Source organism: Tachypleus tridentatus, chromosome 7 (assembly GCF_004210375.1).
Source record: "Tachypleus tridentatus isolate NWPU-2018 chromosome 7, ASM421037v1, whole genome shotgun sequence".
NCBI classification, from domain to species: Eukaryota; Metazoa; Arthropoda; class Merostomata; order Xiphosura; family Limulidae; genus Tachypleus; species Tachypleus tridentatus.
Window position 1 is genome coordinate 65,076,454 of NC_134831.1, and position 25,204 is coordinate 65,101,657.

General features: G+C 29.0%; 2 protein-coding genes across 2 annotated transcripts in view; one reads left to right on the forward strand and one right to left on the reverse strand.

Annotated features, from left to right (window-relative positions):
- Positions 1-5,346, forward strand: part of LOC143255841 (prolyl 4-hydroxylase subunit alpha-1-like) — a 50,286-nt gene extending 44,940 nt beyond the window's left edge. The window contains exon 14 of the mRNA XM_076512160.1: positions 2,001-5,346. Coding sequence (XP_076368275.1) covers positions 2,001-2,071 — 71 coding nt within the window. The 3' untranslated portion in view covers positions 2,072-5,346. The remainder of the gene's footprint in view (positions 1-2,000) is intronic.
- A 4,472-nt stretch (positions 5,347-9,818) lies between these two features.
- Positions 9,819-25,204, reverse strand: part of LOC143255843 (dnaJ homolog subfamily B member 12-like) — a 30,688-nt gene continuing 15,302 nt past the window's right edge. The window contains exons 7-9 of the mRNA XM_076512162.1: positions 22,126-22,238; positions 20,780-20,943; positions 9,819-17,667 (exon numbers count right to left, since the gene is read on the reverse strand). Coding sequence (XP_076368277.1) covers positions 17,546-17,667; positions 20,780-20,943; positions 22,126-22,238 — 399 coding nt within the window. The 3' untranslated portion in view covers positions 9,819-17,545. The remainder of the gene's footprint in view (positions 17,668-20,779; positions 20,944-22,125; positions 22,239-25,204) is intronic.

Consider the following 25,204-nt stretch of genomic DNA (forward strand, 5'->3'; position numbering starts at 1 on the left):
ACTAATGATTTGTTCAGGAATAGACAGTACTTCTATATACTAGTTCAAGTGTTAAGTGATTTTCTTGTTAAGATTAAAAATAATTTTGTCTTAAAAATATCAATTTTATCTGTACGATGGCTAAAACATCCTAAATGTTTTTAGACTGTAAAACTTTATATTTTATCTATTATTTTTTCTACCTTAACCCTATGTAATGTTGGCCAATATGACTGACCTGATAACCACCCAACAAAAAATTGAAATAAATCTAAGTTACTTGTTTTTCTTTCTAGAATGACTTCATATTGTAATATGAAATTAAACTTGTTTATTATCATCAAAATATATAACAGTATTCTTCTATTTATACTTAAAATTGATTGTTTTATTGCCCTTTGAACTGTTCGGACCATTATAAACTGTAAATCACTGGGCAAATGTGCAGCTTGTGTTGTACTATTGAAGTAGATTACACACACAAGTTACTTGTGAGTGTACCTTGTGAAAACGTTTTATTATATCATAATTAAGGTTAGAATGGGTGAAGTAACTAATAAACATAAGTTTTCTATTTTGCATTTTAGTTACTTTTATAATAATAAATACAAATACACATGAAAAACAAAAAAAGGAGCTGTCTGAGTCTTTTTTTACTGTCAGATGTTGATGATGTTTAGTCCTAGTTCTTGTAATCTGGCACTAAATGAGTCTTTTTTTTATTAAATTAAATAATGCACCAAAGAACAGAATGATAACCTGCAAAAAGTATACAATGTCCCATAATCATCACAATTTTTATGTAAAGCTGTTAGAAATTCAGCAAAACTCGTCAGTCTGTTTCCTATTGGAATAAAATTTGAAGAGAAAGCAATGTAATATAATACATCATTTGATAGATGAAAACCTTGGCTTCATATTGGTTATAACTAATACTGATCATCAGAGAACTATTGGCAGTTTGTGAAAGAGATTCAATAGGTGGCAATAGCAGGAGGGAGCTGATTTTCTGTTTGTTTGATCTGTCACCAAATAAAATTGAAAGGAATAAAAAGTTGGTCAGTGCCTGAGTAATGAAAAGTAATTTATGATAAATTTCTTGCATCTTGAAGAGGCGATAACTACCTTGGAGAAGAGAAGGTGCCTTGAGAAAAAATGTCACAATTCTAACCCAATATTTTGTAAAATATTTCCATATAAAAGTAAGAATTTGAACAGTATATACTATTAAAATATGGATAATTAGTTAGGTTTTGTACTGAATTTATATATTACCATGAAAAGAAAGTAGTTTAATTAAATTTTGAATGCAACTTACTTAAACCTCGTGACATGCACAGACATTGATGCCCAAAATGAGAGGGCTAACTGGGATACATTCTGACAACCTTTGTTCTTTACAAGTCTGTTCTACTTTTTTTTATCGTAGTGTGTCATACTTGTTCCTAGTAATTGGCATACTTCATTTTGGTTAGTTCTATCGGTTTATGTCTTTGAGTTGGAAGGAAAAAAACTTTTCTAATGATACCTCTTTTAGATAAACGTTCACTATCGTGTTATTTTAAAATTTTGATTGTTCTCTGTAGTTAATTTGGAGACATACGAACATGATTACATATTCTTATTTATGAAGTTAAAGCTATTGCCCAGTATACTGCATGATTTATCTGTTCCTACAAACACATGGGGTAGGGTTCTAATAAAGTAGCCAACCATTGTATAACGTTTGTTGTCCACAACAAAAATTTTCACATATAGTAAAAAACTAATATCTCAAGACTTCATTATTAGGAATTTCTAAAAAATATAAATTTCTTCCAGAGAATTGCAATTGGTTCTACTGCAACTTTCTTTCTGAATGTATTTTTAAATAATTATGTAGTGCCAAAGTTGACGAGTTATTTACTGCTAAATGTCCAACATAATAACAGCAGAAAACTTGAAGTAGGTGATATTTAATTATCAGCAGCAAAACCTCCATAAACGTTTTTGATATTAATTAAATTACACTCTTATTGTAGTGTCCAACAAGTGGATTCATGAGAGAGGGCAAGAATTCAGGAGAAAATGTGGATTGAAATTCTCAGATTAAGGAAAGTTTGGATCAGTAGAGGAACAATATATATAAATTTGTCAGAAAAAATCCTTGGTTTAAAATTAGTCATTTTCTCTGTTACTTTTTTTTTTCTTCATAGCTTTTTGTGTGGTAACTATTAATACATGTTTTACATAAAAGCAATAATTTTGATAAATCATTGTAGCAATTTTCAAAATTGCTTAAGACCTGTATTTCTTATCAGACCAAAATTTATTTATTGGCTAATCAGGATTAATGAAAGAAAAAAACGAAAAATGAAAACTATTCATAGTGTTCTAAAGCAAATTAAACAAAGTTGTCAAATGTTGCATGAAATAACGGTTAATGTATTCTAAACAGAACAACTCTTCTTGATTTAGGGGGAAAAAAAGCTTATTACAATCTAAAATTAACCCAAAAATATGTTTTGCTCATCATAAATATGTACTTCAAAACAAAACCAAATATTTTGAAATAGCAAATCATTATAATTTAGTGTTAGTAGTATCCTATTTTTAGTACTGAAAATATACAGTGTCTTCATAATTTAAAACTTAAAGATTAATAAATGGATAAACATTTGAAATATTGCTTTCAGTCCAAATGCTAATATAATAATATATTGTAAAAACAAACAACAGTTTATACACATAATAAATTGATTTATTTTTGAAGAAAGTACTATACACGTTCTGTCAAACGTTAGTAGGTTCTCATAAAACAAAATTCTGTTATTCTTGTAAACTGTCATATGTGAACATATTAGTTGTATAAAAGAAAATTAATTTTTGATTATAACTGGCAGAAGTTGAAAGCTGGTAGTTCTGTTGAGGCAATGATAATATAATAATTTTTGAAAAGTTTTCAGATTCAGGTTTAGAAAGAAGAGTTCATAAAATAAGGGCTGACTAGGTAAATTAAGTTTTATATATATGTAAAAACGGCTTGTTTGTGTTGAAAAACATTTTTGCGAAAAGGAGCGAACAACGTTTCGACCTTCTTTGGTCATTGTCAGGTTCACAAAGAAAGAAAGAGGTAAAGAGGTAACTGACTGGAAGCTGACTACATGTTTGAAAGGGGTTTTATATTATTGAGTGTCTGAATGTGGAGGGCGTGCTTAGATGTGTGAATATATAACTTTGTGAACCTGATGATGACCGAAGGTCGAAACGTTGTTTGCTCCTCTGTGTAAAAACTTTTCTCAACCCAAACGAGCCGTTTTTACATATATATTTTTCTCTACAAGTGGGTTTTCTCGACATCACTGAAAATTAGGTTTTATATTTACATTGTATGTGATGAAAAAACTCGTCAAAATACCTGTTTGAACTTCATGAAATTGAGCAATAAATTTTTTTTGTTTCATAATGATTTTGACACAAGTCAGACATTTTAATACTTCCAACCATATTTATAAATGTAAAAAAAAAAAAGGAGGGGCAAAATTACTATACCTTCTGGGTTGGATATTTGCTTGACTTAGAAATTAAATTTCAAATAATAATTTAAATTTTATGTCCACTGCCATTCAAATACCTAAATTTATTCTTAAGATATTTTATCTGAAGTATGTGCTACACTAGTATACTTAAGCAATAAAATTCTATTATCCATTTGTTTTTAAGAAATGATATAAAATATTCAAAAAATATTTTGTATATTATTATTTTTTACTTTAGATTTTAATTCTTTACTGTCTTGTATATTTTAAGCATTAAGCTTTTTTCAATACGAAAATTTCGAACAAGTTTGAGTAATAAGTTGATCATTGTATTGGGTCATCTGTTGGAATAGTAAAACTGAAAAGGGTAAAAATGCTATTTTTGTAGTAAAATTAGTTGAAGAATGGATTTTAAAGTAATATTTTTCATCATGTTTAATTTATAATTCCAGTGTTAATTCCTGTTATAGTATGAATGTATGTTCCTACACTCAATTTGTTTCTAAAATAATGCCTTTGTTGCCATAATTTTTCTCTGGTCTTTTAAGATTTATCTTAAACATACTTGTGCATTCAAAGTTTTTTTATAAAATTGATATATTACAGTTTTTGTTGTAATATTGTATAATTTTGTATGATGCCAAATACTATTTGTTTGTGTGCAGTATTATATTTGATTGTTTGTATGAACCTATAAAAACATACTACTAGGAGCAGCTTACCATATAGTCATGCAGAATATATTGCCTTTTGCATTGTATACCAGAAAATTAGTTACCCTTGGGGTCAGTGGTAAACCCCCATCACTTGCAATGCTAGAAATTTAATTTCAATACTTATGGTGGGCAAACTGTAGATAACCCATTGTGTAGCTCTGTGCTTAATAAGAAAGTTTACTGGATTCACCTTAATAAAATCCAAAAGTTAATTTTATATAATAATTGAAAACATTTCAATCTTACTACGATGAATGAAGTAATTGTATTCATCTAGCAATATGTGTGTATGTATGTATGTAGGTAGGTATATATCTGTGTTGAGCTATGAATAATGATTTGACAGAGTTATAATGGTTACATAATTGAATGATATAATACTAGAAAGACAATTTTCACTTTCCAGTACATATGCCAAAATATGCTGATATAGGCTTGTCCTTCCCACTTGGGTATAACTTTTTAACTGATTCAGTATAAACCTCCAAAGTGAGTTAACAAAATGAACAAAATAAGTTTATTTCAAGGGCAGCATTAATTTTGTTATTAAATTTCAATAAGGAGGTTAAAAGATTGAGGGGGGGGGCTACACTTTACATCTTTAATACTGGTTTAACTTTAACAGTAAGCATTGTTTGATGAATATAGAGACTACAGAAGAGATTAAGGTATCTTTTGATGTTACTTTAGTCCCAGCTTTCAATTACCTTTTAGATTTTAACCATTTAATAGAAACCTTCATAAGATAACAGCTTATAAGGGTTACAGTAACAATTAGGCATATTAATTTTGTACCTGTTTATAGATCACACAAACTGTTAGCACACATGTATATACATGCATGTCTACACACACACAAGCAAACTGAGAGAAAAGTTAGTGAATATCAGATGTTTTAAGAAGTAATTTGCCAAAACATTACTTCAGGCCATAAAATTGTTTTTAAATTGTAGTTATTTAGTAAAATGTTTAGATATAGTAACAATTCACTGAAACTTTAACAGTCGACTGTTTGGTTTTCATATTAAGCTATATTAAACTTCTGTAATGTCTATATATGTATGTGCATAATTGTAATACAACAATAATGAATTTTACTGTTTCTAAATAAAATATTTAATTTGAAACTTTTTCTGTTGTGTAGAAAAGGTATTTTGGTTAAGCATTAATTGCATGTCTTGTTAACCATCCGAACTTCAGTATAAAAAAAATTCATTTATAGTTTTAACAAACTTTCACTTAATACAAAACAGTAAAGAATTGTAGAATGTGTGTTACTATAATAATAAAATGCTTTAGTAATGGATAACACTAATAAATGATGCAAAACAGCCTTTACTTTTAACTTTAAAATAATATAAAACTAGATATTAAAAGTTAAACTATTTTTATTTAAAACTTTTAATTAGGAAGGAAATATCCAAATTTATAACTTGCTAATCAAAACTCTTGTACATTAATTGTCATGAAATAAGTTAAATAGAGCTATATTAAAATAAAATCCTTTAATAAAAAAATATACATGAAAACATCCTTTAATGAAGAAAAATGGATGGATTGGCTTTTTACTGTTGTCTTCAGCACACCTAATGCTTTATAGAACTCAGTGAGTAGTTGTTCATTGAAGTTAGTACCTTAATTCATGTGGATTTTTAACCAAATCATGATATCCAGTTCATAACTACCCCATTCATGATATGTTAGTGCATTGAATAATGGATAAGCTGATAGGCATAAGTATGTATTGGTGGCCTATTGTGGTATGTATCTTAAAGCTTGACATCACTGCTGTACATTACAACTCAGCAGCAGCCAGAAGATTCATGTCACCTATTTGCACAGGTTCATATTATGCTTGGTGCCATCCAGTCTTTGTGTTGTGTTGTGCAAAGTTTGAACATTTTTTGCCAGAGAGCTCTGGAGACTACTAGCTTCAACACTGTGGAAGTAAAATATTTCTACACACAGTTGATGAATTTCCTATTGTACAAGGTCATGGTGTTTTCCAAATGTAACCACTGCAAGCTCTTTCTTCATCACACGTTTGCATTTAGAAGCCATGAGCATGTGAAACACTTAAAAACTGGTTTATGTCCTCTTCTATCATCCCACTTGAACACTAAGAGTGTGATCTGCTTGACCTCATTCACAAGGAACTTGCAGCTGTCCAAAGCCTATCTTTTGCTGGATCCCTACCAATTCCAAATGGAAATTCCACTAATATCATCAGCTTCCTATAGTAGTTGCTTACAGGGACTCTTAACACTCAGATGGTGGGTGCTTTCTGTTCTAGGACTTATCACAAGCTATCTTTGAGGCACAGGAAATTTTCACTCTTTATAGCTATCTCACTCCATGTTCATAGTCGTAACCAGTGTATAAAGCCCCCCCCCCCCTGGTTGCCAGTGCTCTAGACCAAAGCTGAAGTCAAGGTACTCTGATTGGTGACAGTCAAACATGGTCTTGAGTTTTCAACAACCCTCAGTTGCCATGCTTTTCTTCTGCTAAAATTGATACTTATGAGTACTTTCTGCTTTCTTTTGCTCAGGAGAGTGCTTTTCTGTGACTCAATATTAACCTGTATAACTGTTCTTCAGAAACAATCTCCCTTTCAGTTGCAGATAACAGAAAATATCTTATTTTGAGTGAGAAACTTCATTTAAATCAGACTACATTCAATACTTCTACCAGGTTGTGTTTAGTTCCACAGATTTCACTCTCTTGGAATTGGTCTCTAGAACTAAAACAAAATGACCTCCAAATAGTTTATTTTTTGTAAGCTCACACTCTTCTAGTAGAAGTGCACCAAGAAAGTGGATTTCACTTCTACAGGTAAATTCAATTTCCTTGCCCAGTTGAGAGCAACTTTTTCTCATAGCATTGATCAGTTGTAACAAAGAAGTATTGGTCAGCAAAGGATATTATAGTTACTAATGGAGCTGTATGTCAGTTCATTATTTCTTCAGACATAATAGACATAATTTACTCCAGAAAGCAAGGAAAGTAGTACAAGGTGACCTCAGTGACTTTCTGGAATGTATTATCAAAACAGTTGGTATTATAACTTTAATTAAAATGAAGTATAGAACAACATTTTTACTTTCTTAGGTCATCTTTAGGTTAACCAAAAAATGTGTTTTGAGCTGGTAGATCACTTTCAAGTGAACTGCCTGTATCTTGTTCCTTCACTGTTTTGGTCAAGGAATAGTAACTTTTCATCACAAAGATATGAGTATTGCTGGTCCAATATTATATGATAACCACCTGACCATAAAGCTACAAGTCTGTTAATCACAAGAATCAAAAGACATTGTGTACCTCTTTTTTTCAACTTTTGATATAACTTTGAAACTTACATTTCTAATTGACATTATGATCATTTAGAATCCAGTTCATTACATGCTTTTAACATTTACTCATCTAAGATCAAATTCTTAACTCTTTTAGATTTCTTGTCTACTCAAATAGCCAGTTAGGAGTTATTTTACTTTTTCTCAATGGTGGACAATTACTGCAAGACTCCTGGAGCTGGTGAATAAGGATGAGTGGCTGGCAAACTTCTCATAAGGCCAAAAATGGGTTAGCTCTCAGCATATTTGGATATTCCAGCTGCCAGCAAAAGCTGATGTCTCTCCAGAATCAGGGTTGCCCATGGTAGTACAGCCCACAGTCAGGGAATTGCCACCTCTTCCTAATACTTCAATGAAGCATAACCACAAAACACCCAGCCAGTAATCTGAGACCCCTGACTGTGAAACACAAGCTAGCAGCAAAAAAGAATATGCACCATAACCAACAATTTCTTTACCAAACCTGTTTGCTCCTACATTGGTACAACTGAATCCCCCCTCCAAAAAAAAAGTTTCTGGAGCTAAAATCTGACCAAAAGCTTTTCAAGTCTCAGTAAAATCTGAAAGTTCTGGCTACAACAACACTTATGCTATGCATCACAGCTAGTAGCCTCATTTGAGCATACATATTGTCTGCAGATCTTTCACTCTCTATAAGAAGTTTTAGTCATAATCACCTGCCTGGCAAGTTTCTGAAAACAGCATTGACCAATACTTCCTCTCACTTCTACCTTTAACAAATTACCTCTTTTAAACCAACATCAGGCCCACAAAACTAAACTGATAGAGACATAGATTCTAGTGAGAGGAAGACTCTAAATAAGGCTGAGGTGAAAGAGTCATATCCAGGGAAGAACATGGTCCAACTTCAACTCCCCTGGACTTCAATGGTCTGGTTGAGGTGAAGGAGATAATTAAACAACCATTTTGGCAAATCTTTTGTTAGGTTTCCATTAAATCTCTAATGGTGGGGGTGATATGATGTACAGCCCTTTTCTCTCATTATTTTTACCCTTGCAAATACACTATTTACCATTCGAATCAGAAGGGTTCAAGAAGTCTTGATAAAACTAAAATAGAAACTTATAACCTGAGCACTTTCAAAAGGTGGATCTTTCTTCTTCACGGGCAATCTGGGAAACTACCCTTCTTTATTAACAGCTCAACAGTTAATTCCTTTCAACTTTTTACTTAAAATAATTTTAATTATCTATGTGAAATGGATCATAGTTGATAGGTTTGGCATTTCATTCTACTGTATTTCAAAATGGGTATTAAAACTTAGTAATAAGCAGAGAACAATGTTTTAATCTTCCTAGGTTGTCTTCAGGTTAACAAAATGGGTATTAAAACTTAGTAATAAGCAGAGAACAATGTTTTAATCTTCCTAGGTTGTCTTCAGGTTAACAAAATGGGTATTAAAACTTAGTAATAAGCAGAGAACAATGTTTTAATCTTCCTAGGTTGTCTTCAGGTTAACAAAATGGGTTTCTTGTAATCAAGAATTTCCTTCTACTATTTATATTTTGTGAAAATATAATTTCATCCTTGTTAAATATTTGAATTAAGGTTGGCTTGAAAACAATAGGGAAGATTGTAGTTTGAAGACATAATAAGTACAATTTCTTTGCATTTGTTGGTTTAGATAGGTGAATTTTTTTTTTCACCAAGGATTTTCACACATACACATGTATAGTGTGCATACAGATTTAACAGGAAGCTTGTATGAAATACAGCTAAATATTTGTTACTCTAGTAATACATGGCTGGACTATTCCCCTTTAGTGCCACATGGATTTTCTCATGGGAAGGACTGATGTGGTATTTACAGTTGGAAAACACTGTTGATATTGGCAGTGATCTTAATTTTGGGTGTCTTGGATATCCTGAAGATATGTCTTCCTGTTTTGCTTTTGGAATGGCCAATAGTGATACAGGTAACATATTCACAAAGAGATTATGCTTTTGTATTCTGTATAGTCACTATACTTCCCAGTCTGGACATTAACATCAATCACAAATTGCACTAATCTATCTTTGTTTTGTTTATATTCTGTCTAGTTACTTTTTTAAGCAGTCAAAATTGGAGATTTCAATACACCCCAAGATAAAATTTTAATTGAATCTTCTGTTATTTGCAGTTACTATCTGAAGAGAAGACCAGTATAACTTGGAATACCATATACAAAGTAGTTGGTTATTTGTAATCATTTATAAATTACTGTACAACAAAAAAAATTATGGAGAATACCACCTTTATAATCAATTATTTATTTGATAAACTGATAAATACATGAGTGGTAAATTCTAAACTGTATAATTAAAGTTAATTATTCTTAATATTCTTCAAATTTATACATGTCACAAGTGAAACATTCCTAACAACTTTTCAAGTGTAGCAAATATTCTTCTAGAACTATGCTTCAAATCCAAAGAAACTCAAAGTATACAGTAATTTGAATATTTCACTTTTTTATCTGTTAATAACCAAGCTGTGTTACAAAGTTATACTCTAAATATGAAATTTCATCTTGCACATGCTGACAACCTGACAAGGGTATATACATGAAAAGTCTAACAAATGCAGTATGAATTTTTCATGAATCAGTTCAAACTGGTTACGTCTTTAAAATACTGAAGGCAAATTCTTCATATTATGTAGTCCTTGGGTTAGTGCATTAATTGACAAACTAATGCAAACATAAATATTTCATATTTTTGACATATTTTGAACCAATAACAAGAAAAGCTAATCAAATCAATGAACATTTCAACATTATCTCAAATATAGTGTAACACAAACCCTGGATCATTTGTTCAGTAGTTATGGTCATATATACATAACCTTAAATACCAAATATTAACCAAATTAAGAAAATTCAAGTATTGTTACTTATTTTAATTTTTAAATGCTATTTTAACAGTCTTTTTTACTAATAAACAATCTTTAAACCACAAATAAAAATGTAGTCACAATCAAAGTTCACAAATGAGTAATGGCTGTAAAATGTGATTCTTTATGATCAGTTTCTATAAACTACATCCTTCCATACTTTTATCATTTTAAAACATCAGATACCATGTAATTGACATCAAAAATACCTATGAAACCTGTGTCCAGACTATGTCCTGCCAAAAACACAAGTTCCACTTTCATTTACATACATAAATATCATTGAAAATTAACTTATACTCAGCAAGAGATGGCTTTAATGCTGAATATTTGTCTAAAATTAATTGGAAAATCTTAATAAATTGCAGAACTCTATTATTACACATTTTAACCAATTTCTACCTTTGATTTAAATCAAGTTACTTCAGTACAACATAGTTTTAAAAAAATCATCTTTCTTAGATCATACAAATGTAACAATAAAGTATGGGTGTGTATTTTTTATCAAGATTATTTATATAATTGACATTTGCACCTAGAGAGGTAAAAGGTTGTTTAAATGGAAATAATAAAAATTTCACATTGAAACATGTTTGTTCTAAGCACTTGATTTCTACACCATAACTTTCAATAGTTTGTTTAGCTGCCCAGTGGCAGTTCCAACAGTGACAAAAACTGTTAACAGGTTTCACCTCTTATTCCATAACCTTAAAAAAAAAAAAAAAACTATAAAAGTGAGCAAGCTGAAATGTTAAATGTCTTCACTAAGAAATATGAATGTAATTTGAATACTTCATCTCGTTTATATAGTAATAACAGATAATTCTAATAAAAAATTCAGAAAAACCCACTCAAAACTGAAGTACTTGCTAACATACATATTTTCATATTTTGTTATACCCAAATTACGAGAAAAAACGTATCTGACAAAAATGGAATTACCACTCCCACTTTAGAAACATTCCCATAAAATTCGGTGAAGATCTAATAAAAAATGTATAAGGAGTTAATTGTGTACAATCTAACTTGCATTTGATACATCTATAACTGAGTGAGTAACTCTATAAATGCAAGAGAAATTATACACTTCCCAAGTCTAGAGAATAAATTCCAACAAAAACTAGTGAAAACCAATCACCACAGAAGTACACTGCACAAAGTATTTATGATTTCTTTTTGGTTGTTTTTACTAAAAGTGAGTGTGTGACAGAATGGAGAATAACCACTTCCACATATACATATGTTCAAAACATACAATATTTCTATGTTTTTATAAACCTCCACTGATATTTTGTAACAAGAAGTGAACATGTATTGGGAAAAAAATTAATGTAATTGTTTAGTATAAATAATCAGTTGAAAAAGACTAAAACACAGATTTCCAAAGGAAAAAAACAAACAAAACGAAATACACACACATTTACCATATCCTTATAAAAAAAATTTTTTTTACACACAAAAGCTTTGTTTTATATAGATTTCAAAATCTGTCATCAGATGCAGGAATATAAGAAAGACTGAAACTGGAAAATACTTTTACTCTGAAATCTAATGTACTAAACTAATTGATAAAGGACTTCTAAAAATTATTGTAAGATATGTAGTTATCAAATTTATTACACAAATCATAACCATCAATTCAAACTGAATCTAATTTGAAATGAGACCACACATTAGATGTGTTTTTAACTTTATCTTTGAAGCATGAAAAATATAAAGTTAGAAAGAGCAGTCTTAAAATTCATAAAATATTTTCTACCAAGAATGTTTTTTGTAGTATATTAAAGCAGTAGTGTTGTTGCTAAAGTAAGACTAATTATAGTGTCTTAGACACCATTATAAATTCTTATAGTGCAGACATATGACAAATCATGCAATTTAGTTTTTACCTAACACTGTTGTTATATATAGGGATTTAATGTATTTTTTAGAAAACTGATAATTTCACAACAGTATTCATAAATGTCTAAGAATATTAATTTAAAAAAAGTAGTTTCCTTTTATTTTTTATGTAGTCTTCATAAAACTTAACTGGGTAATACAAAAAAACTTTCTTATTATAATTTGATAAAACTGATAATTTTCTAATTTCAGGTACTTTTGTTTTTATAGAAAGTTCAGAATATAACGTCATACCGACCTACTTTTCTTCAATTGGAATACATTCCCATGCTCTCAATATTGAATAGTTTTATCAAAAATACACTCAAAAGCAGAAGAGATTCAAAGGGAAAGCTTGTACAATGGTAGTCCATAATGAAATACAGTCACACATCTTTGACCCTGTGGCTGCTGTTGTACATCAAAAATAAAAGAGTACACAAGTGGAAAACTATACAAAATTTTTTTTTTCTAACTGTCAAACCAAAATAGTGCAGTTACTTCATGTAGACATCTTAACTACTTAGTGGAAGAAGTGCTAATAAGACAAGAACTTGGTTTTACATTTTACAACAGAAATTATATCCTCTATAAAATGCTGTTGAGTATTTCTTCACCTTCCTTAGACACTGATATGTAACTTAATATTTATTATAGCAAGTATAATTAACAAATAGTTTTGGAAACAACTATTTAATTTTCTGTTATCACACATGGATATTTGAACTGGAAGGCATGTGTCAGTTATTAAATTGGAGACCTGTATTATAACTGAGCCTATCAAGTATTTTTCTGAAACCAATTTTTAATTACTTTTTCTATTTAATTGGCTTACTTTGCAAATCAAAATGAAAAGAGACTACAAGTCTTTGATAAATTCCAAATCAAACATTTTGTGAATCTCTACAATGTGTTTACTGGTTATGACTTGAAATTTTCTTACCATTTGTATAGCTTGCAATTTTTAGTACACAATTTATGTTTGTGTACAATACTTGTTACTGTGTGAAGCTGTTGAATATTTTAAAACATTTTTATTGACTGTCAACTTTTCTTCAACTTAAACCTCTCTGGGGCCATTTTGAACCAGAAAATACACAATGCCAAGAACAGTTTCATTCTATCTCTTGAAACTAATAAACTTCACTTGTCAAACCTTCTACACTTTTTGTATTTTATTAACTCTTTAATCATTTGTGCATTATGGTGTGTTATTGCTGTTTTTATGAATTTGCATAAAACATTTTTAAATATTGATTTCTCAAGTTCCTGATAATAAAGGTATTTGAAAGATTAACTACTGATGAATAAATTTTACTAAATGCTATACAGTTCTCAGTTGATAAGTGATTCACACTCATAGGGCAACAAAGGATTTTTTTAAAACTAAAAACCATAATATGTAAAATAGGGATGGCTATAGACAGTAAGTTTGTTATACGATTCATTTTATTTACATACACAAAATATATTTACGAGATGAAATGTATAGAATAAAGAAGCTTTTGCCAACAGATAAGCTATGCACAACACCTGTCAACAGATGTCCTGTGTGCACTTATAGTAGCACTGGAAACTTTGAATGTCTATAACATGTTTAATCATACGAGAGTCTTATTGTGCTATTTGTTTTCTTTTCTTTTAGTTATCAGTTTGTTCTGGCCCACTCTATATATGAGGGATAAATATAAGTTACAAGTGATTTGTAATATATTCAATCTCACTTACAACCTTTAAAAATAAATTTTCAGAAAAATTGTATAATAAAAAAAAAAAAATTACTTATTAATCAGAACTCACTGGTTTCTACACTACTGTATATTCCAAAAAAAACATTCACTGACCTATTTACAGAATTCAAATTTTATTTCATTCTCTAACAAATGTAATTTAGTAACATCCTTAAAGCACAGGTGTTTTTACCTAGAAGAAAGTTACTCAGAAATTCCTAATCAAAACGTTTGTTAAAAATAGCAAAGCATCCACTGTTAAGTACCTTATCTATTTTTACATGCCAAGTCTTAGTAAAAATAACCTTATTACCTGACACACACTTAAAAGTATTACAGAAATTTCCCTGAAGTTTATCTGAAAATAACTTTCAAATACAATTTTAGAGAATGTACATCGTCTATGTTGACAATACTAAAGATAATCTCATAGTAAGAACTTATGAAGAGGTGATAGTTGTTAAAAAACTAGTGATAAACAACTGTTGTTCCTTCACAATACCTCAACATATCAAACCTACAAGATAAACAGTCTCTCTTTCTCAAACTTTAAAATCTCAACAAAGACCAAATCAGAAACATGACTCTTGCTTAAGAATAATTTATGGTTAACAACACCAATTTTCACTGAAAAACAGACAGTCTTTCTTCCAGTTATATTTATTTTAATGCAGTAATTGTCTAGATTTTGTGTTACATACTGACATAACACGTTATAAAATCCATTTTTCTTTATTTTTAACTGCCACTTTAATCTGCTTTCAACAAATGAAAATTTTACTAGCTTAGGTAATTCTCTGATTCTATTCCAATCAGTATTGTTCCTTACCATATAATAATAGTGCATGCTCATCCCCTTGTTATTTCTCACAATTGGAGTGTTTTTTTGCTGTATACCCTTAGTTTAATTTAAATGACTCCTAATCTATATCTGAAGATACAGTTTTGTGCCTATTGATACCAGCTTTGAATATTTATACAGATCCACAAAATATTTAGTATGCACTTCCTGATGTTAAGCCTAACCTTACAACTTGTTTTGTAAACTTTTTCATGAACCTTTAAAAAATCAAGATACTATTATTTAGTAATCAATTTTCAGTTTGATTTCTTCTCGTTCAATTAAAATTTTAAATTAACATACTAAAAACATCATTGTCAGAAGGAATGTTTATAATAGTGAAATAATTTGTTGCATATTTTTTAAACAAAAGTTAACTGATTTACTGCAAGTGATAGATAGTTATAGCAAAGTATAATAGATCTGTACAATAACATGGAATAAATTATATGATCCAAAAAAGAGGAAGGATTAAATGTGCACAATTAAACAAATGTTCATGTGTTGAATAAACACACCTGTTATACAATTTATTACATTAGGAAAACCTACTAGATGAAATAGTTTGAAATTTGAGGAATTTTCTACAAATCATAGATTCTCAAAAAAAAAACAATTGTTATTTCTATGTGATGTCTGTAATGAATTGGAAATTGGACAAGACTTCATTGTAATATGTCTCTTTAAATGAAAAATTAAAAATGCTTACTTTTGTTGTAGATTTTATTACTATACTCCTGTGGAACTTCCTTAAAAAAATTTGTATTTTATAAAGCTGCAAATTTCAAATTTTTTTGAGCTTGAAAAAACCACATGCAAAATCATTATTTTTACAACCACTACCATGAGTAATCCAACCTTTTCATTTTTATTTATCATCAAAAAGTTTCATTTAATAAAAAGTTTAATTATATTCATTGACATTTCTTTTCAGTGATCTTACATCTATGAAAGCAGATATTTAACCCCAAAAGGTCTGATAGTAACATGTCTAAATACAGAAAAATGTGATATATAACCCATTGCAAAATGAGTTAACTAAGCCTAAGTCATCTTGTTCTATGAAAAACATTTTAGGAAACTTAAAAAAAAAAAAAAAATTCAAAATTGTAAATGTGGTAGATTTAAATACATCCTTTCTTCTAGCAACATATCACCAAGCTAAGCTTTCATCATTTTGTTTTAATCTTCACACAGTACAAACTCAACAAGCCACAGTAGCTTACAGAGCATTAAAAAACCAATAAAAAGAGCTTTCATTACATCTTTGAATCATGTCTATGATTTCTTTAAGCCAAAATAAAGACAAATACACATCTTGCCATGACAATCAAAAGTGAGAAACACACTGGTTAAAACTAATAAAAATTACGCTTATTTTCAAGTTACAAAGGTAACTAATGGAATTTTTCAAACTGATAAGGCTTTCCTTCATGGGTAATACAAATGTTGTATTAAAACCAGGAAAAAAATTCAAAAGTACTAATGCTTTTGTTTAAAACACACTGAAGTCAACCAAAATTCAAAATTTATTAATTTTTATTTTATAAATAAAATTAAATAAAAAATTTTATTGAATAATTCTCAACTCTGAAGCATTTTAGATGTGTGGAAGAATGACCAAGTTTATTTTATACAATTTTCTTTTAATTTGCTGGTACAAAGGCAGGATCCACCCATCCTAGTGTAATAGTGAAATCTGTATTACTTTTGGTCCAATTGTTTTTCCTCGGACATTACTAACAACAATGAATACAACTGAAAGTTAATAAATGAAGGTTTAGCCTTTAATACTATACAATTCAAGTGTACAGGCTACATAGTAATTAACAAGAACAAAATCAATTACAATATATTATCATTTCTGTGTTCACAACACCACCCATTCAAAATAACATATCACATATTTCTCTATACAAGCAACTTTAAAACTCTTATTTAAACTCTCTTTGCTGTAACTTAAATGTTTTCATATAGTTGTTTCCATTTGTACTTTCAAAATTACAGATTTATCTGTATAATATTTTAGTATTTTGTAAATATATATAATCATTGATATTACAGGATTTTTAAAACGATGAACAATTTTAGTTTCAATATTCAATTAAAGCTATGTGAGAACTATCTACACTATCTTTCCCTATTTTTTAAGTAATAGCTTAAATGGAAGACAGCTAACCACCAATTTTTGGGTTACTTCAGTTGAATGGTGGGAATTGCTGTCATTCTTATAATGTACTTACAGCTTCAAGTGCAGAGTGAAATTGCATGAAGGCAAAACATGAACCTTTAATTCAGTCCAGCATGCTAACTGCTAAGCAACACTCAGCTCATTTGGAAAAACAAAAATGGTCTTTCTAACAGAGAATTCCATATAAATTCTATGATGACTCAGCTTCTTGAATATTTTTACAAATGGCTTTAAAACTCATTTAAAGTATTGGAAATTAAAACATACAAATACTAAACCAAGATTACAATATAGAGGGAGGTAATTAAAAACACTATGAAACAGCCTTCATAAGTCAAACTATACAAAGAATGATGGGATAACTTTCTTAATTCACACTACACTACATAACTTTAAAGAATTATTTAAGTGTTTAAGAACATTATTTACATTTTTTATCAAAACTATTAACCTCCTTGTCTACTATACAAATCATTAAGACTTTCACAAGAAGGTGTCCCAAGCCTTTTCGCTTTCTCTTCAAGGTCTCGGTCACGGAAACTGTGTGCTCGCCATATCATGCTCTCCTCTTCAAAATTGAAAAAAAAAAAAAAAAAAAACATTCAAACTCATCTTGTCATTACAAAATGTTTCTAATTTGTTAAAAAGCTATCCTCAGATGTAAAAGGATCACAAAATATCCATAATATGAATAACTGGTTTTAAAGTTCAATATTTTAACTAACTGATGTTCCTTATAATAAGAAGCTTCTAATACAGTATACTGAAAGCACAAAATCAGCTCTATAACACTCTTAGTCTTCTCCCAAATTAAAAGTATTTGTGAGCAAGTTATGTACAAGCATCAAAACACTAAGTTACATTTTGGTGTTTTTGCCATAAACACAAGTTCCAACCAGTTATAAAATTTAAAAAAAACATACCATAGATTAATTATACATTCTTTAGAAACAAAATATAACTTTGTATGTTATAATATTATTCAAAGATCAAGTATTAAGGTGCTAATGTGTGTATTAAATATATAATTTAAACAGGTACAATGAAATAAAAAGTATAATTTACATAATTCCATTCCACATGATAGATTTCTACAGTACTTACAATTTTACTGATCAACTTATATTATTTTGCAAGAACAGCTAACCTAGCCTTACACTAATGAATTATATTTAGTGTTTATTAACAGTCCTATTTGTATGATGAGTATGACTGTATGAAATCAAATTATGCATGCATGAAAGGTCATATTTAGTCACATGTCACACTGTAATTTTAAATATTCTTAAGGTGAAACAAAATAATATCTACAAAAATGAGCTGAGAAGCATAATAATAGATCTCTAATTCATTGTGGTTGTTTGTGAAAGAAACAGAGAGGATTATAGCCAAAGACAATAAAACTGAAGTGAAAAGGTTAAAGTTACTGAAAATTGAATACAAAGCCACAGAAAAAACACAATGACAATCCTTACAAAAAATCTTGGAGAAAGAAAAGAAAAGAAAATCAAAATAAAATAATTCTTTGAACAGACAAGTGTTTTTGGTATTTTTCATAGTTTCATAAAATTAACTTTATTAGCACAACATAAAAGAGTAAAAGGTTTACTTGCTATTCCCTTGTCATGATACACCACCTTATTTTTCTTTTGTTATAGAACTTAAGCATGAATACAGGATTTAAATGTCACAAATCATTAACATTTGGTAATGGTAGAATATGCATTTAAAGTTGTTCATTCAATATCCTCCTAGGACATAGAGATAGTTTTTATAAACAATTCACAGCTATATCCCAGTTAAACTACTTATTCTCAACATATCTTTCAGCACTAGTACATGTGATATTCTCCATTGAAGAAGGTTAAAATAATAAAGAAGCCCTCTTTTTACATTTTACTACCTTAACTGCATTATCTATATCCAGATTGGATCAGGTTTACATTTGTTTAGCTTCATTTTCATCTTTAACTATCTCTCTCAATGAAGATGGTTGAATTGACCAACACTGTAACCATTGTGTACTTGTTAGTTTCTAATTCTAAAATTTTAATACACTTTGTTTAGTTTCAAAACATTTTGTAAACTTTAAGTAAACATTACAAGTATTTTGTACACAAGAAATCAATTTTTTAAAGTATTATTACTAAAGATTTGCCCATGAATATATATATATACACACACACAAACTTGTCTGACTGCTAAGTTATTTCCACATTAAAATTAAAGATATTTTTGTCTCAAAAATCAATAGGAATCAACTTTTGTTTATTTTAGAGATTTACCCTCATAACAGTATACACACATACTGCAAATTTAAATTGTAAATCACTTAATAAATATACCTCATGAAAAATATTTATTTATTTCACCTCATATAACCTTAACTAACATGAAAAGTTCCACATTCTTACAATTTAGTTATTTTTATAATAGGAAAAGAATACTCATGTAAAATGTGAAAAATAATTACCAGTTGCTTTTGCTGTCAATATCACTTAACCCTACTTTTTTTTTTATATATTAATGATAGTAATAAATAAATTTTTACTTAAATAAAGCACCATAAAAATGCAAAATAATAATGTGCAAAGAAGCAGACAATGTCCCATAGCTATCACAATTTTTCAGGCTTTCTCACAATACAACAAAAGATGTTAAAATTTCATTTAAGCTCATTCATATGTTACCCTATGGAATAAAGCTTGAACTGAGAGAAATTGAAAATTCTCCTTACAGAGAACAATGTAATATGATAAGTCACTTGTCAGATAAAAACAACAACAACTTAGGTTTCTGTTGGTTATAAATAATATATTATTGAACATCAGGGAGAACTATTAGCAATTTCTAAAAGAGAAAATGTGGTATGTGGGTGCAGTAAGAGAGGGTCTGATTGTCTGTTTCATGGTTCTTTAACCAAACAAGATTGAAGGTTATAAAAAATATGTTTTGACTGAGCAATGATGAATGATGATGTTATAAGGAGTAATTTATGTTAAATTCCACATTTCTTGGAAGGGTGGTAAATAAATTGGAAAATAGGAGATGCCCGGAATGCAAATGTCACAGTTTTCATACTGGGGAAAATTCTAGTTTTTTTAAAATATTGTCTTATAAAAGTAAAAACTTAAAACTTGTATATTATTAAAATATGGACTATTAGGTACATTTTTACTCTACACTTATTGGTATTTCGTGAAAAAAGTAGTTTAATCATATTATGAATGTAACACACTAAAACCTCATAGCATGTGCAGAAAGAGATCTCCATGATGACAGGATTAAGGTTATATTTTAGCTCCATATACAATCTTACAATTGCAGTACATTTTTTCAACACCTAGCATAAACAAACTGCTTAAATGAGCATTAAAAAAATTAGACATAAAACGAAACACTGGTAAAACTGTGCAAAACAAATAACAAAATGCCTGCAAATATCAAAATCCTTTTTTGGATTATAGCATTGAAAATTTTAAATGATTTTTATATCTAATTCTATATATATTTTTTTTTTTATAGTAATCACATCTCACATTATTAGATCGTAAAGTTCAAATGCCAAATAAATGCATCATCTAATATTCTGTTATATTCAAAAGAAAGTGAGGAAATAGAAAAACTTCAAAACAAAAATATACAACTTATAATCCTGGAAAAAATAAAACAACACCTACTGTAGTTCCTCTCTCTGAAACAAGATGTCCGAAGGTTTGTAACATATTCACCTTCTACCTGGGTTTCTATTCTTCTGATGCTTCCTTGATATTCACTTGCAAAATTTTCTTTTACATAAAATGGTACCTTTAAGTTACTCGTCTTCCTCTCATAGATATACTTCCTGTGAAGAAAAAAAGATATTTCTTTCAAACAAAGCCACAAAAGTTGAGTGATTAATCTAACATTTCCTGAAAGGAAAAGGGAAAAAAGTTATAAAATTCTAAGTACGATAACTTCCTAGATCAAAATGTTTTAAACTCATAAAATATTTTAATTTATTATAAATTCTACATTATTAATAATGTTGATATACTGCAGGAAAACTAATAGTTAAAGATTTAATAAAGAAAGTTTAGATAAAATTATTCAATTATTCTGTAATAAATACAAAAATATGTTAAATAAATACAAAGAAAGTAAAATCAGAGAAATTATTTTTAGTTAAAAATAAGGTCATCTAAGAACTTGGCACTACTTTATGCAGATGTACACCTTAAGCTGCATATAAAAGCATGACAGTCACAGTAAACTATCACTTTACTGATGTCATGTTAATTAGTGCCTCTACCATACTGGGGCAGGAATGCTAACTTAGAAGGTAAGTTTCATCTTACTTACCCCCAAATAATAGTACCTTATTTTCATTTTTTACGTTCATTTATGTACTTTTCATTTTCTTATTTTAACTTGGGAGAGCAGTTACCTTCTCACATCTGTCTGCATGCAGTGAAGGGTGATATAGATGTGGGACATCGTGGGCTTGACGACCCACATCTCACTCTCCTAATTTCTAATTTTCTTATATGAGACTAGCAAACTGGAGGTTAAGACTGATAGCCAGTGTATCCCAACCGCAATGTGGGTCCTACTTCTTCAGTCACCTCCAACACCTTGGATACATTTTATAATCCCACATTGTGGTTTGTACTCTAGGATTCTCTTAAATATATGCAGCAAATTTTATTTCATGTTAAGGTGCTTTGTTTATGGCTTGAAAATTTATAGTTATAATATATGTAATTTTAGTGAAATTAAATAAATACATTTAAATGAAGTAAAATAAGTAAACAAAATCATGATGAAGAACTGCATCAGAAACAACAAATCCCAACTCCGATTAATTATAATTCTTTTGCCAAAACACACACACTAATGATAACAATGATAGCTTCATTTCAAAACAACATAAAAGATGAGACACTGCTTCTCATGCCCCATTCTCCACCCACTAAAATGTGGTCATTGTTTGAAAACTATTGATCCACATCATTATTTCAAATAAACTATTATTAAAAGGACTTACGATGATCGAACAAGGCTGTAAGCAGGCTCAGAAACAAAAAAACTACTCATGAGTGACAGGCACACTAGGATTAAAATGGGCATCATTTGAAGTAGCACACTGTGACCACTTTGCTAAACAGAAAGAAAAACATTCATTATTTCAAAATTCTTGAAGATAACAATAGCTATTAAAAAATAATACAAGAGAATCAACCACAATCACAATTAGAAAAAATTCTAAAAGGCACTTTCTAGCAATTGACTTCACCATATAGTCTGCCTATATTGATAATTACATCACAAAGTAATGAAGTAGACATTAAAACATCCATCTGATGTGGTAAATAGCTCAAGACTAGTTGCATGCACAAGCACTCAATGGCATTTATATAGACTGATATTTATGTACGAGATTATTTTGAAAGTAATAACTAGAGTTATTTTGTCCAAGTCTAACAACTACATGTACAATGTAAAGTTTGTCAGCAAACAGAAGGACAAAACAGATGTATCAATAAAATGTCACCATAGTCAATATAAAAATAAAAACCACCCTCTTTCTTGACATTTAGGTGAAAAAAATTGACATGAATCATAGTTTGTGTCAAGTAGGACAGGTTAACTTTGTGTGATTGTTATAGTAGTATAAGTTTATATAAACACTTTTTAAAGTCTAACATTCAGTAAACATGCTTAGATGTTGTAAATACTTAGTGATGTTTAATGAAAATAACATGCAAGTAAGAAAGTTCCAAAAAATCATAAATCTTTGTCTTATTTTTCCTGTGTTTATTTATAGGTTGATATTTTCAAATTAAATGTATGTTGCATTCATATTCTTAGTGTGATAATAATTTAACAGTCCTGCTAGTTTTGTGGGTTCTACTGAAATTTCAGTTTTCAAATACAAGTCTGGTTCAACAATGGAGTCCAAGACAAAAGCTCACAGTGCAACTTTGTTTATAAAAGCAATAAAGAAATAAAAGGCAAGTACTAACAATATTTCAATCTTACATTTGAAATAAAGACATTAATCACACATCTGCATAAGTCTCAAATTTGTATTGCTTGCATGTGAATCCACCATTTAATTTTTATTACAAACTAAAACCGACTTTAAGATCAAGATATTAATAAAATATTGTTCTTTGGGTATATTTCACATATTAAGAAAATATACAAACACCATCAGAATGAAAATAAAGTATCAACATACCTTAGAACTGACAAATGTATTCATTTTTTTCTAGATTCAGATTTTGAAAATTGAGCACATAATACACCACCATTTAGTTTATCACTATACTTGATATAAATGTTACAAACATCATATATACACAACAACACTATTTCATCTACAAAATAACCCAATATTTACATACAAAAGCTTGACAGAAATAACTAATTACATTATGAATATTATTATGAACTGACTGATTAAGAATTTACTCCCTCATGACTTTACAGAAATATCATTTGTTTTCATTCATTAAAAAAAATATCAAAATTAACTAATTAAATACAGACTGACAAAGTTATTAAAACTTGTTTAAAATTGTGCTCCACGTCTGAAAACTAAACAATCAAATCTGGGACTATGTAGAGAAAAAAATTAATGGTTTCAGTTTTAAGTGGGAAAAATTTCAAATGTATCAAAATTAACTGAAACAGTAAAATTAGTTGTGAGATAAGTTCAACATTATGTGAAATTTAACTAAATAGCTGCACAATGATACAATAATGAAATTGGCTCTTTTGAGAAAAGGGTGCTTGAATATCCAGAGCATAACCATAATAAACAAACATAAGTACATGTAAAAATCCTCAATCTGGTCTGCATATTGTATTATTAGGCAAAAGAAGTAAAAAGTTATAAAACAAACTTGAACCTTTTGAGTCAAACGGAACAATTGCAAGCTAAATACTGCTAACAAAGTATCATATGTTCAATAATATGTTAGTTATCTTTTGAATATTACAAAACATAAGTAATGCATTATATTAAAATTTATTTATTTCAATTAAAAAATTTGTATTATTCCATTTTCATAAAAAAGAACATTAGAAACAAAACAATTACAAGGTTGTTCATAATTATTAAAAAAACTAAAAGATAAAACCAGATAATTTTTTTTAATTATAAAAGTATTATGGGTAGCACAGAGAAAAAAGTTTACTACAAAAAATAAAGACAGTGCTATGAAGCCTAAAAATAACAAAAATAAAACATCTATATGTAGACTGAAACAAACATCACAGCACAACTTGTGCAACAAAACAATATTCAACAGTTGAAGGGTATAATGAATTACAAATATGAAAATGCATAATATACAACAGACAAGACTTAAGTGTAATTACAAACTGATCAGAAACTGTAGAACAATGGCAACAACAACAAACATTTAATTCTTGAATATTTTGGAATGTACATATTCCATCTTCAGCAAGTTACATTGAAAAAGGTAAAGTATTGGAATATACAAAATGTATAAATATCAAACAATTAAAATACAGAATAAAAGAATGAAGTCAAAAATAAAAAAAAATAAGAAGAAATTGTTCCAATACATACAAGCTATTCAGAACAGACTTAATTGGAGTAAAGTCATGTTATTATTTAAAATGTTGGGAGTTCATCTAAAATAAAGATTTTCTTTAACTGAAAGTTCAGAAGTAGATGATCCAAAGGAGATGAAATTCTTTAGATGGGGTGTTTCTTGTTTTCACTATGTGTGCAAATTACAAAGACTGAACAGTTTGATTTTTTTTTAAGCAGTTCTGTTTGATTCTCCCATGTGGGTGTTAACTGGCATAAGGTTTTGCCAATCTAAATGGTGTTACTGACATCACATGTATTTATACATGATCCTGAAACACATAGGTGTGGATAATAGATCTTCAGATCTAAACAGATTTTGTATCTTGAAATATATTTTAAATATCACTTTTACTTTAAATTGTGGATAAAAATTTAGTCTAAAAATTGTGACTTCATTACAAAATTTTGCTCAGACAGAAAGGACCAATGAATCTTAATATCTATTTGTCTACAGTATATGATTTCTTTGGAGGTTCAATTTTATGAAAAAGGAACT